This window comes from Megalops cyprinoides, chromosome 14 (assembly GCF_013368585.1).
Source record: "Megalops cyprinoides isolate fMegCyp1 chromosome 14, fMegCyp1.pri, whole genome shotgun sequence".
NCBI lineage: Eukaryota > Metazoa > Chordata > Actinopteri > Elopiformes > Megalopidae > Megalops > Megalops cyprinoides.
Genome location: NC_050596.1, coordinates 20,940,742 through 20,955,772, shown reverse-complemented (window position 1 = coordinate 20,955,772; position 15,031 = coordinate 20,940,742). Strand labels below are relative to the sequence as shown.

The following is a 15,031-nucleotide window of genomic DNA, read 5'->3' as shown; positions in this document are numbered from 1 at the left end:
CATATCTACTTGCCCAGAGACCCTCGTGACAGACTTGTGAGAATCAGCACATAGACGTAACTTCAGCTTTAAAATATTCCTGTAAGCATGTGTACAAATATTAACATTTCATTTTATTGTTCCCACAAATAGATGCAGTCACAAAATAATACAAAAAGCTTCAGCACTGAACATTTATACAGTACTCTGCACTGAATACAACACATTGAACAAAACAAATGAAACAAAAATAGGTCCAATCCCTTCAAATGAAGGGCGAATTCTTGGAAAAAAAAAGTAGTTGGCATTGCAATGGCAGATATGTGTCTTAAAAGCATGTGGGCTAAACATGTCAAAAATCCGTATTCATGTTTCGATAGGCTTTCATACAAAATATACAAAACTGTAAAAAGTGGATTTAACTGGTAGAAATGTAGTCTGGAATATTCTATAAAGAGCTGCAGTAGGAAGAAAGAGATGCCAAAAGCTTTAACATACTAAAAACACAGAGGTGACAACTTCACTGCTTCCTTAGGAGGATGAAATACAAGCCCATACTTACAGACCATTTTCATCCTGTTGACCAGTCTAGTAAAAATGAAATGCACACAGACCACAGCCAACAGAAATCCTGCAACTGAATGCAGTCAAAGCAATGTGCTGTCAACATAAAACAATTTTAATGCTTATAAATATACATATATTTTTTTTCTCTGCTTGGGAGACAAGAGACCATACAGGGTTGCCTTTTACCAAAACTCCCCTCTCCATAATTATCATTCAGTCAGTACAGAAATTGACGCAGAACAGTATCACAGTGGTTCTAAAAATTGCTGCTGTGCCATTTTAAGAATAAAAAAATATATATTGTGAAGGACAGCAACGATAAAAATACCCTTTACAAATCAGGGGAAAAAAAAAACAAAACAAATACTGAGACCACAACAGTGTTTGGCTGGGGAGGTTAACGACAAGCCCTACTGCAGGGCAGAGGAAGAGGAAGAGGAAGAGGAGGGCACAGACGGCAAGGTCATCCTGAGGGATGAAGGGGCCTGACGGCAGAGGAGGGGAGAGAAGCGGGCATTGTGGCAGTTAGTGATGACACAGGGTGAAAGGAAGCAAGGCCCAGATGGCACGGTCCCTTTGAGGGGCAGCGTTGGCGGCTGAGGCATCGGGGCACGGGTTTCAGATGGCAAAGTCATCCTGAGCGGCGGGGCTGAAGGCGGAGCTTCGGAGCGCGTCTAGGCAGTTGACGAGGATGAGCGTGCCCGTCAGGTGCTTCCAGCGCTTGGTGATGGGGCTCTTCATCTTGTCCAGGCCCATGTGCAGCTCCTGGATCACGTCCCTGTAGCTGTCCCCGATCTGGGCCGCCCACGTCAGCAGGAAGTCGTACGCCGGCTTCCACATGGCCTGTTGTAGGGTGGAGAGGGAGGGGGTGGGGAAGGAGGAGGAGGACTTTAGTCAAAGCTGTGAAAACACACTATTAAAATGGCCCTTTCCTTATTCCAATATGTCCTACTATCCAGCTACTGTATATTTGTCAAATGCTACATGGTTTAATACCCGCTAATGGTTTTTTACTCTCACCCTCTCACTGTCCAGCCCTGTTTATTTTCAGCCTGTAATAATATCTAGTTAACCATGATCTTAAAAAAAAACATCAGCAATCAATGCCAATTCATTTCTATTCACTATACATGTAATTCCACCACAAGATACAAAAACAGACAGACGGAATTTAAAATAAATAAAGACTTAAATAAATGAATAACACAAACTCCAGAGGAGTATATTTAATATGGGCCAGGCAAAGCAAATTCATTGATTCTTCAAGGCATATGCCATTACAGAACAGTGTAGTCATTACACATCAGAGTGAGTCAGTTCTCTCATTATGCTGTGCAAATCTAATAAGGCTGAAAAAAGTAACAAAAAAAATGCAAGCAGAAAAAAATATTCTAAATGAGACAGCCGCACAAACGACTCGTCATTGCTGTATGGGGACAGCTTGGGATAGTAAGTGAGATATGAAATGAGCAAGTGTTCATTATAATAAAATGCAATGTAAAGCTAGCTCAGATTTAAATGAGGCAGCACTGACTGCTCTTGCCCATTGTGGCGGTAGAGTCTGGCCCTGAGAATTGTCCCGGTGTGTCTCTGCTCACCTCGCTGTCCACCACCCCGTTCTTGTCCCTGTGTGGGGCCTCGTAGGCGTCCATCTGCTGCCTGGACACTTTGGCCAGCTTCTCGGCCAGCTCCCTCCAGCGGGCCGCCACCTCCACGGCCGTGGTCAGCAGAACGAAGTCCATGATGAGCCTGGCCACCAGCCCCTGGCAGTCCATCTTCAGCAGGGCCTGGGAGACAGGGGGGAGAGGGACATGTGGACACGTTACCCAGGGATACCACCAAATGAAACATAGCACAACCACATTATCTTCATCCACACAAGCAGGGTCCATCTCATTACATTACATTAATGTAATTTAGCAGATGCTCTCATCCAGAGCAACTTACATAAGTTACAATTTTTACAGGTTATCCACTTATACAGCTGGACAGTTTACAGAGGCAATTTTTGGGTTAAGTACCTTGCCCATGATGGTAATCAAACCGGCAACCTTTTGGTTATGAGCGCTGCACCTTACCACTATGCTACACTGCTGTTTCAATCTCTACCTACATTTACATTGATTTATGTGGTTTGATTTCATACTGATACATATTTATGGGTTTGGCACACAACCACCATCCAGGGTGACTTGCACAGAATACATTTCAAGTGCTTGCCTATACATTTTAAATATTTGAACACATAAAATATTTACAGAGATGGATAGATACAAAAACAAGGTGAAGTACCACGATTACAGGCAAAACAGCAGGGGCCCCTCGCGGGAATCATCCCTCCATTCCTCTGGTTACTGCCCTACTTCCCCAGCAGCAATTTACAAACTGTCACCCCAACGTAGATACAAAACTAAGATGCTACGAAATGTTAAGGGCATTATTCCAGAGCCTGAGATCTCCTACGACGGCTGCCCCCTCCGGCAACAGGGTGTGATTCAGCAGGCTGCCTGTGAGTGACCAGGTGGGGTCCTGTGCAGCGGGCCCTGCTTGACACGCTTGTTCCGTTCATTATTGAATTCCACCGGGCCAGGAATCGAGAGGGGCCAAGGGCCGGCGAGCTGCTAAGCGCATTACCGAGAAGGATAAACGAATCCAGGAGCGATTTGGGATGCAATTAGTTTGCTCTGGCGAAGAAAACAAGCTCCGCTGATTACGCCGAGATAAGGCAGAAAAACCAGCCAACTACGTGCAATTACAGCGCAGGCCACGCTGTGGGGAGTGCACGCTTTTCACGTCCAGGGAAATAAAGGAGGACGTCACAGGGTCACCCTGGTCCTGGTATCCACTTCCCTAATCTGTTTACACCCCTCCAGCCCCCCACGCCCCTTCTTACCCCTCCACCTCTGACACCTCCCTCTGCCAAACAAGCCTGGCAGGCCGGTGCTCATTGTCTCAGAACATGACAGCACTGCCCTCCCCGGGAGAAACAAGCCCTGTTATCTGCTCAGGCTAAACATTTGCTATTCATTCACAAATATGTCAGGCCTGGGACTTCCTGGGTGGGCGCCAGCAAAGGGCGAACACACAGACTCACACGCGCACACACTGACGCACGCAGGCAAAGCCACAAGATGTGACACACAGCTACACAAACAAACACCCACACAGGAATGAACGCATGCGCATGACTATGTACATACACGCATGCACCCCAGTTGGCCCAGCCTGTGTGGCTAGCACGGCACGGTCCTCAAGAGCTCCAACTCGGACAGGAATGATTGGAATGACAGGGAAGCGGTAATCCCCCCCTTCTCGCTGCAGGATGTGTTCAGAACAAAGAGATGGAGTCTGGGTGCTGCTTCTGTTCCCCTTTAGATAGGTGTATCAGAACTGTCCATCACAGTTATACAGGAACAGTGGCTTTCATTCAGGCTTAAGAAAAAGGACTAGTTTCAGGGACACATCTCAGTTGTCAGACCCGCTCAATGTACGCATTGACTCTTTCAGAAATGTCAGGCCTGATTAAGGAGCGCATTGACTCTTTCAGAATTGTCAGGCCTGATTAAGGAGCAAACACTGTTTGTCTCACCTCCTGTTTAATATCCTGAAATAAAACACATATGTATGGGAGGGGCCACAGAAAACAAAGAGGTGGCATAACCTCAGACTAACACCTGTTTCCTGTGTGGACAACAGGAATCAGCCCCTCTATAAAGGAAGGGGTCTTGCCCCTTTTCCAATTCTAAACCCCACACAAGTGCAGACCCCACTCACGTTTTACCTCAAGCCACTTCAAAAGCAGGAGCTGAATTTCAGCCCTAAAGGGTGGGCCTTGAGCCAGGATCTAAATATGTCTAAAGTCTGAGATTTTAGACCCGAGAGCCTCCTAAGTGAATGACAGACTACCAGTGTGCTCTGGGAATAGTTCGGATGCCAGCACCTCTGATCCCAGGAATTCATGTTGGAGTAAAGGAAGTTACGAACGGATAAAGGTGGACCACGGATAACTTAGGAAAATAATTCTGCAACTGACTTTGAAAGGAACTGAAAGATGGCATGAACTGAGAATGACGCAATATCTGTCTTCAGAGAGGACTTGAGAGTGGGTGGGTGGGGGATATTGGAGATTGCTTAATTAACCACAAAGTATGGACTCAAAAAATAAAGATACAGAAAAACATATGACTAATGAGCTCAGACAGTGTGCTGACATCAAGAACAGGTTTGATTTCGGCAGCCTATCCATGGTAAAAACAAAGCCCAAAAAGTTGGAACACATCACGTCAAGCAACACATCATGTATTTGGTACATGTCTAGACAGTAAAATTGAGTAGACCAACACTGAGGGAAATGATACAAAAAAAGGTAATGCGTTACTTCAGGGGAACAAGGCCTAATCTTCATCAATCTGTAACCGATTTCAGAAGGAAAGGATTACATTGTCTTGAAGTCTTCACTCTTTGTTTGGCTTGAGGTATTTCTGCAGAGTAATCATTAAAAGCATACAGCAATTTTTTTCTCATTGAAAAGCAGACTGATTACTCAGGCTTGGGTGGAGAAAAAATATTTGTTGTGGGGTGACAGGATCTATCAATGAAAACCATGTTTTCAAATTCTAAAATGGAAAAATAAATGCATTGATTTGCTAGCGGTTCCCTCAGTTTCTCTGAGGCTTTTCCCCTGACATAATAGTGGGCACTTTAATTTAATCACTGGATGATCTACGCTTTATCTTTCTGATGCAGCCCAACTTGGTAATGAAGTCTGTGGGCCCCTGCCAGTTCCCAGCAATTTGGAAAATTCCTGACAGCACAGGGAACTGCTAAAAAGGTCCAGGCACTGCTGGCCAATCAAGTATTAGGGGTACTTAGCGTTTCCAAATTTAAGCGACAGCCCTATAGTAAATGAGAGGAGGCAATTAATGCAGAGATTTTACACTATATTACGTTATTTACGTGCTTGTCACACACTCTTATCCATTTCTTATCAACTCAGTTGAGAATGATTATTAAATTCTTTGAAAACTAGAACACCAAGACCACCGTTCGATGAATTTCAATGATGGGTCATTAATAAACAATGTCAAAAAATCTGTGTTTTCTTTCTTTTTCAGCAATACTGGTGAAGGAGACACCTAAGAGACCTACATAAATGGAGAGGTAATACATCAATGTTGTTGATTTCTCGGCCTGACGGTGTTGTACGATTACCGGTTCCTTCAGAGCAAGCCGTTGTTTACCCAGATAGAATATATCTGAATATGCCCATTTTGGGAGCCACTGACTGCTTAAATATGAAATTCTTTCAAAGGCACATCCACACTCGCTCCACACTTGTTTACAGGAGCAATGTGGATTGAGTGCCTCGTACATGGGTGCCGCCTTGCTATTTCACTTCAGCGCCAAACATAAAACACTTCTTACGCACCACCCCAAGAACAGCTCTGCACTGCAGTTTGTTTTCAAGTGTTGGGAAGCTTCAGCCAACTGCACATCAAGAAACCAGTCATGTTTACAGATTTACAGATCTGCTCTCTGTCACTGATCCAAACAGTGTCAGTTCAAACTTCAGAAGAAGAAGAAAACTCTATAAAGGAGGCTTGCTCTTTTAAGAACATTTAGCCTATTTGCATTTGTGTGTTTAAATCTGAAACCCCCTCAGAAGACTATAGAATAAAGTCCTCCTCAAAGCTGGAGCTCCCCAGAGGAGGGGCAAGGAGGGCTTGTAGAGCACATTTATCTCCACATCGTCAACAGGGTCTGAGTCACTCCACCCATGGAAGTTCAGACTTGCCACAAGACAGATGGTTTTCAGGTTGGTGATGATTAGTTAGCATGACCCCTCCTCCCCCTCATAGTTTCTCTCAAGGTTGGAATGCCATCTTTGCACAACTGTTTTGTGTTTTCCCATCGAAACACTTGTGCAATAAACCAAAACAGAGCAGTTCTTTATCTCAGAGCCTGGTGAAAACTGCATGAGTAAATACTACACTTGCCACTTATACAAACATGCCTTGTCTATACTTATATATATATATATATATATATATATGTATATGTTTGATATACAGTTTAAGGACTTTGATCAAGGGCACAACAGCTGTTCCCGCCTAGGAATCAAATGAAGCCTAGTTCCTTACCCACTGTATCATGCTCCCTCCACCTAGACTAACACGCTTTATTTAAAAAAAAAAAAAAAAAGAACTGGAGGGCAATAGCAGTGAATCATTCCAACACAATTCCTCCTCCCGCAGAGGAGATCCAAATGGCAAAATGGAATGTCAGTGGAACACAGCACAGTGTAAACAAACAACACTCAGCAGATGCCAGTAATGACACATAATTGTTGTAAAGGCCACTCGACCTTTGAGAACCGTTTTCCCGAAATACTTCTTTATTATAGGTCAGAAAAAGCGTGCCGCCCAGCTGCTGGTGACAAGGAGGAAGAAGAAAAGAAAGCTGCCGTGCAAGGAGCTTGTTGCAATGTACAACACTGCATACGGGGCCTGCACCAGTTCACTCAAACTCTACGCTTTGAGATGTCAGCTCCAAACAAACTGATTATCAAAATCACATCTTTACAGACTGATGCTAGATTTTCACAATATTTTCCAAACCTGAGGAGAGTCGCTCCAGACATGACGACGCCAGTTTGTGTTTAGCCACTAACAATGCACAGGAACCATCTGTGAAGCAGAGATTCCCCACAGAGGCCTTGACCCCGCTCCATCCTCTGCAATAGTATGACCACTACAGACCTCTCCTAATCCCCCCGGGTCATCTGGAGAGATTCTGCTGCAGTGGTCAGATCCCCTATTCACAGTTACATAAGACATTCTGACGCCACACAGGACGAGACCGTCTGTCTCTCCCCGCCCTGTGTGAGGTGCATGTGACCAGCTGCAAATGACAACGCTGACTGGCCCAAACGTGCATCTTAGAAGAGAATGGAAAGAATAAACAAAAGGAGACAGAGGTCTAGCACTAAAAATAACAGTGTGGCTCTCTCTCTGTGCACGTGTACGTGTGTGTGTGTGTGTATGCGTCTGTTACAGCTGCAATAAAATATGTTAGTATTTTAGTTAATTTTAGTGTTACATGTTCAGTGCATGACTATAGAAGCTTTGATGTCTCAAACTTATGGCCATTGTTTAATTACCTGAGCTTGCAGACTGCAGCCTCAGTATATGTTTGTGTGCGTGTGCCTGTGTGTGTGTGTGTGTGTATGTGTGTGTGTGTGTGTGTGTGCGTGTGCCTGTGTGTGTGTGTGTGTGTGTGTGTGAGAGATTGGGAGTGAGTTATTATTATTATTATCATCACCACCATCATCAGATAACCTTTTCAGGATGACTTATATTGCATGTGAAAATTTACAGTAATGACCAAAAATACAGAATATTTGCTCACAGAATGTGCTCACAGGTCTCCTGCAGTACTTTCACCCAAACACAGCAGGTAAAAATTTCAGTCAGGTTCATTAATCCAGTCCTGCAGCTTAGCGCTGCAGAAGCTAGTCGTGTGTGTGTCTGTGTGTGTGTGTGTGTGTGTGTGTGTGTGCGCGTGTGTGTGTGTGAGAGAGAGAGAGACTGTTTTAATGAGCTCTGAGTGCTGAATCAGACTTCCCATTTACACAGTCAAAACTGCTAAAAATAGCCACACGCCTGACCATCTGGACCAGCTCACTTCCCACCGTCTGTCCCCACTGACAACTCTGCAAACCTGCAACTGCCCCCCCAACACAAGAGTGTACACACATATACAGACAGACACAAAGACATGCACTCACACACCCACACACACACTCCCCCCCACACACACACACACACAGAATAAGAGCAGAATACTGACATTTCAGCAGAATACTGACACTGACCTTGTCACAGAAGCAGACACATCTTACAGCCAGCTCAAAACCATACGTATTATGTTTGTACCGAGATTGACTGATAACCCCAATAGCCACAAATTCAAAACCAGTCTTTATGATTAACTGCTAAGAGAGATACAGCTAACTGTACACATTGAATACATATCTTTGTTTAAACACTCCACCAATGGTAAGTATTACTCAAGTCTTTATCCGGGAAGTCTTGAGTGACTATAAAACACCGCCTTACAAGATTGGCTCCTCTCCAAACTTGGGCTAACATGTCACAAATACCCAGTGAAGAGCACAATACTCTGTAGAAATAGCCCAAACACACTGAGACCCCCAAAAAAGATTGGGTTACAAGCTTATACACACATACACAGAGACACAAAGCTACATACACTTAGGTGTACACACGCAGACACACACACACTCTTTCTCTCTCTCTCTCACACACACACACACACACACACCCTTTTTTTTTAAATATGCACATGAATGTGGCAAAGAACATGGTGATGAGGTGAAAAGACCTGCAATTTAAAACTTTCAGTTTGTCCACAGTCGGTTGCTTACTTGTAGCAAACTGACACAATGCAAAAGCAGAATCTTATGAAGCAGTCTTGCTTTGGCAGGTTTAGTCATGAGATTAGGCAAGGATTAATCTCTGTCATTCAGACAGGACGGGAATGGCTTTTATAAAACTCTTTATATTTGTTTCTTATCAGAAAATACAGCCAGCAAGAATCTTGACTGCACTGTTCTACAAAAAGCTTTATGTAAACAGAAAGTAAGCTCAGCTGACAAGATAAACCGTTTCTTTGTTTGTCAAAAGCAATAGCTTGTAGGTAAGAGATATTTGTCATCAGTACCAAGATCCTGTTCTTCACCCCTGTTGATTTAGATGATGTTGGCATCTGGTATAAATCTCCCCTACACGTACTGCACAAGGACATCAGTGTAGATAAATTGAACAAATGTTGCTTGGAGAGGCTTTTATGGAAAAACTACATCTGTACCCCTGCAGACCTGCTTCATTTGCGAATCAAAAAGCAGATGAAAGCTGATGGGGCCGGTGAAATGGAGGAGAATGCCGCTGTTCCGCCAAAGTGGATGTATGTGGCACTTCCTGCCTTGTACTGGCAGCTGTGACTGACAGCTTGACCCAGACGACCAGAGCTCTGAGAGAAGGCACGGCTTTTGCTGTGGTTCAGTTTCAGTTGCGGTCCTCCACCGAATTGAACACAGAAAGGATCTGTTCCTTACACCGCACTGGAGGGAGAGAGGCAGGGTGAGGTCCGTGAGGATAGAGGGCGTCTCTCTGAGGAGAGAGGTTTCAGAGAGGGCGTATCTGGTCGCTCTGCACAAACGGCACTGTCGACTCAGCTAGGGTATTACTGAAGCCCTGATGCATCAAATAGGCAATTCCCTTTTATGACATTTGGCACTATGTTTAGAGTGTCATTTCGGTCCTGATTGGGGCCAGCTGGTCAATTTATAGAGCAAAACCTTTTGTTCAGCTGTGAGCAAAACAAATCTGAGGCAGTAAAAGGGAGACAAAAAAAAAAACATGATGAAACAGAAACCTTCATCCAGCATCGAAAGAACAAGAAGGCATCCACAGTGCTGAGCAGAAACTTGGCTCAAAGCTATGCCTTACTCTGCACAATATGGATGGGAGGGTTGAGCATGCCAAACCTCAATAAATAAGTCCTGAAAGAAATAATGAATGAATTAAATCATTAAATAAAAAATATCTGAAAATACCTACATCAATAAATCACAAAAAGGGAATTCCTAACACAGCAATATGGTCGCTTCATTTATTATTCATAGTTATTACAACTTCATTATTTATTTCAAGATTGATTTGTTTTTTTTTTTTTTATTCAGTTCAGGTTTTATTTATTCATTTATTTACTTCTCTTTTGGCAGGTTTGTGCCTGTATAGCAATGAGGTATTCTAGGCAGCATGAGCTCCAGAGATATAGGCTGGTGAGGAAATGCATCTCAGACTTCACGAAGGGCCACTGAAAGTTTAATGCTATATTCCCTACATCACCAAAGGGCCTTTCATGTTGGGACAAATCCCACTGCAGCTTTTTTGCAGTTAATATTTATACCTGACAAAACAGACAAAAAATGCTACAGCGTTGACTGTCTGTGTGGTGTTTTAAAGACTGAAGAAACTATGTCCTGAAATGGGAGACAGTGTTTCTTTTTGGTTTATTTCCTTTTATTTATTTATTTTTTTTATGGGGGTGGGGGGTGGGGGCAGCAAACAACTATGTGTGGCATTGATCCATCGCCCAGTGAGCGGGGCAGTGTGATGATACCGTAAATCCTTGCCTTGTCTGTTTGTTTTGTATCCTCAGATCTCTGATACCCAGTCAGAAGCATTTTCCTGCCACCAAAATGCTGGTTTTGCCTGCAAGCCTTGTGTCAGCTCTCAGAACACATCTGGTAATACGCACGCTCTACAGTCAGATAATGCATGCCCAAAAGCTGGGCAATGGAAAAGCGGAGGGCATTTCACCCACTTAATCAGCACGCGGTAGGCGTTTCTCATTGCATCAGCCGCCCGTAGTAACAAGCAACGCTGCTGCCTTTGTTGATGCCATTGCAGCACATTGCTGCCACCAGATTTAAAGTGCCCTCCATGTTTCCTCATACCCTTTCCAAGAGACATGGTGTATAAAAAAGTACATGTCAGACATTTCCTCGGCTTTAAAAATTAATACATGGTATGAATAAATATTAAAGTAAGGCTGTAAATGTATACGTGAGGCTGGCTAAATGAGGCTTCTACCCAACACAAGGTACTGACACTGCAGGGAGACTGGGACAGTCGGCCAGTAAAGAGGCACCACAAAAGGTCAGGCGAACTGAACTGTTTCTAAAGCAAAGTAATGTATAATTAAGTTTCCCTTCAGGTGCCAGAGCTGCTTCTGCCATGCTAGCTCCTAGTATTTTGACATTCTGAAGTTCATCTCATTTTTATTTTCTTCTCAGCAGAGAGACTTTGTACAAGGAAACTGAGCTACGTCCAAGATTACTGTCACCGCAGAAATTACCCACTACACCCCAAGCCAACCGTAAACCCCCCCACTGCCATGAATTTATCACACCATACGAGTTGGACTTACTGCCACTGTGGGAGCGCAAAAAGTGATCCACGATGGCTGCTTACTCCAGATACCCACATTAGTAGTCTCAATGCATCCATTAATTAACAGCACACACCCACCCAGCTGAAGCGTTGCCACAAGGTTGGTCGAAGTGCAAGCAGTCAGATGCCTTGTGGGATTTATAGTAACAGACAGTTTAAAAGAGAGAAAAAGGAATAAAAAAACTATGTTGTGAAACGTGTGGAGTGTCTGCTCATTTCCACAATATATGTGAATAATCATTTCTTCCTCCTTTACACCAACAAAGGATGAATTTAAAGCCCAGTCGCCAAAGCTTTCATCTTCCTCTCAGTCAAATATGCAATCCCTTTGATTTCCTTTCCTCACTTCTAAAAATACACTGACGAGTCTCTTCTTCAAAAGGCATCTCGGCAAATAGCTTGGCGCTGTCACGGTCAAGAGAAAGGCACAGACACAACTGGAGGCTCGGGAGATAATTAACTGACTGTAATTTTCAAAGCAACAATTTTGTCTTGGAAGGATGGCTGTCGCTATCATCGATTTCACTTCTGAAAAATTATTTGGACTAGTTTTTATCAGACTATTGATGTTATGCTTTCTTTTTTCTTTATGAAGAGTGGCTGTACATGCAAAAAAGACGATGGTTAAAGGGTAATTTGAAACATATGATTACAGCACTGTGAAAACACATCCAGCACAATGAGATCGGCCAACATGTTAGCCTATCGTTTCACACAGAACGCTCATTCTCAACACGCCACCTGCCTCTTTCTCACAATGTTGCCTTGCTGGAAGAAATCTCAGATTGCACTGTATATCAGTCACAACAATCATGTTTTTAAAAAATATTTAATTTTTATTTTTCAGAGGGTCGTGACCATCGCTTTCATATCAGGGCTCCATGATACGAGACCTCAGCTGCTCTGTGAGTCTGAAGCCATTTGCACAGTGATAGAGGACTATTGGAGATGCTGATTGGAATGAGAGGTAAGGTATGGCTCACAGTGAGTGACACTGCAGTGGGAGTAACTACCCAGTGACTGTCCGTCCACATCAATGGGCAATTTTCACTTGGTTTGTAAAAAAACAAAAGCCACATTGAATCAGCCAATGGCATTTCTTGCACCAAACCCCCTCAACATGCAACTTTTCCTTTGCTCCATGATCATCTAGTTAGGCTTGATTTCTATGGCAATGCTTGCTGATTTCTATCAAACTACAAAGTAAATCCATCCGTACTTATGAGCCAACCCATCCCTAAAATTGTTTGCATTACATGATTCCTTTATATGTAAAAATGTGACAATTGCTGCTGTTGCAAATAACTTTGGAAGCCATGCGGAGTTTTGTCCTCAGTGCCCTGCTCCACAGCAGTCTCCTTCTTGTCTCTGTCCCCTCATTCCCTGTCACTATTCAGACAAAACAGACACTAACACCAGCTGCAAAAATGATATACTTACAGTGTCCCTTAATGACACCCCTGGCCTCAAAGCAAGCTAAGAATATTCTCAGCAAAGACCGCATCGACTGTAATCACACACCCTCACACACTTCTTGGGTGAGGGCTTGTTAGCTGTTGTCTTCTGCACAGTACCTGTTGCCTACTGACAGCTGTAGAGTAGGGTCATAAATCATGCCCCCCTCCCCCCCCCCCACACACTTTTCTAGCTTATATGTCCCATGCTGACCTGACAGGGCATGACACACTGTTTCTCAAGTGATTAAGCTAAAGCCCCACACACCACAATGCTGACAAACACAAACACCACATTCAAAATAGGGCTGTCTACACAACACCGGCAGCTCCCCATTCAAGTAATTTGCTGTAGGCAAGTTCGGCTTCACATGCGGTGCCGCGTGTTTTCATGGGCTGAATAATAACGGCAACTTCAAACAGAATGACATTTGCTTCTTCTCTCCTTTTTTGATAATCGTCTTTACTCTTATTATAATCATTCATGTGTCAGAAAAAATGCATAAAATGGAAGTCAAAAGTCAAAGCTGAAAAGTCATGGCAAAAGAAGATCGAATGAAAACCTCAACAAGACACATAAACAAGCCATCATGTGTTTCCAGCAAGGGTTCACTGAGGGCATGGAAATCAAGTGAACTTCCACTCGGGACCTCTGTCGCCAGACTCGGAGCTATGTACATTTGCAGGGTGATGAACATGTTCGATGGAATGTGCTTCATTGTTTCTCATTGTGCCATTAAGCAGCAAAGGATTGACCGTCTTTGTCCTTAGATTAAAGTGTCTAAGCCTTCAGTGTGCATGTTTCAATAAAGTCAGAGAATACAAAAAATAAATAAAATGTAAAATGTACAATAGAGAATGATAACTCAGCTTCTGTACACTTACAAGACATATTTTATACACAAATTGTCATCAGCAGGTGTCAGTATGTTTTGACTACTGAATATGAGGACAACAGAAGAAATGAGATGAGAAGAAAGTGGTAACTGTAACTGTATTGAAGCAATATTAACTGCCAGTGGACTTAACATAAACATACATGCACCATGCAGGCGATCAGAATAAATATTTACCCTGGCAAGCTAGTCTACCAACAGTTTAGTAGACCAATTAGACCAATGAGCACACTTAAAAATAACATCAGCAATATTGTAATTATGGGTGAGTGAATCTCTGGTCATTTTCACAAACACTTTGTTAGTAGGTAGATTTTATGTCATTTGCACTCTGAGAAGTTTTACTTTTTACCTTGAGGTTTGTACCCTTTACTTCTCCATGTCTACATCTGATGGCAGACAGCAGGACTTTTCAGGATTGCGGGAGGCTACAAATAAATGTTTCTATCTGCAGAAAGTATACTCTTGGAGATCAAGTTTTAAAATCCATTATCATACATGTATTTAATGCAAACAATTGTCATTTCTAAATGCTTATAAACGTAATTTAGGTGGTGTAATATCAACCTAATGTATAGCTAAATGTTACAAACATCCTTACAAAGTGCATAATTTCAGTTTTGAAAAACAGCATCTAACAGGCAGAGTGCTTTCATTCTAGTCCTTAATTTGTTGGCCTGGTGTAACAAAAAATACCACACCAAGGCCTTCTGTATGATGTATGTATTGTCCAAGAATATCCTACAGGAGTTTAAAATGCTCCCAAAACCCAAAATCATGACAAAGAGAAAGGCTGTAAGAAGACCACATTTCTAGGTAGCTGTCTTCATTGATTCAACTCATCAAGGCAACAAAAAATAATTTCCTTCAGATCAATGTAATTTCATTTGTGAAATTTCAGCTTGACCCAAAAGCACTTTTTAAAATCAATGTAGCAAAAAAAAAAAAAATCAAAGACCTCTCAGGCATTGTATCTCTACTGCCAACATAATGGCACAGAACATAATCCAGCAAGAGTAAATTATAAGATCTATGTCATATACCTCCGGCTAATTTTAAGTACATTTTTCCCCATGTCAATATGCTTTTGTGTCTG

General features: G+C 42.9%; 1 protein-coding gene across 2 annotated transcripts in view; it reads right to left on the bottom strand.

The window, feature by feature from the left end:
- Positions 1-287: 287 nt before the first annotated feature.
- LOC118789438 (SH3 domain-binding protein 4-A-like) overlaps positions 288-15,031 on the bottom strand; it is a 33,229-nt gene continuing 18,485 nt past the window's right edge. For both annotated transcript variants that reach the window (XM_036545860.1, XM_036545861.1), the window contains exons 4-5: positions 2,145-2,333; positions 288-1,389 (exon numbers count right to left, since the gene is read on the bottom strand). In XM_036545860.1, coding sequence (XP_036401753.1) covers positions 1,165-1,389; positions 2,145-2,333 — 414 coding nt within the window. In that variant the 3' untranslated portion in view covers positions 288-1,164. The remainder of the gene's footprint in view (positions 1,390-2,144; positions 2,334-15,031) is intronic.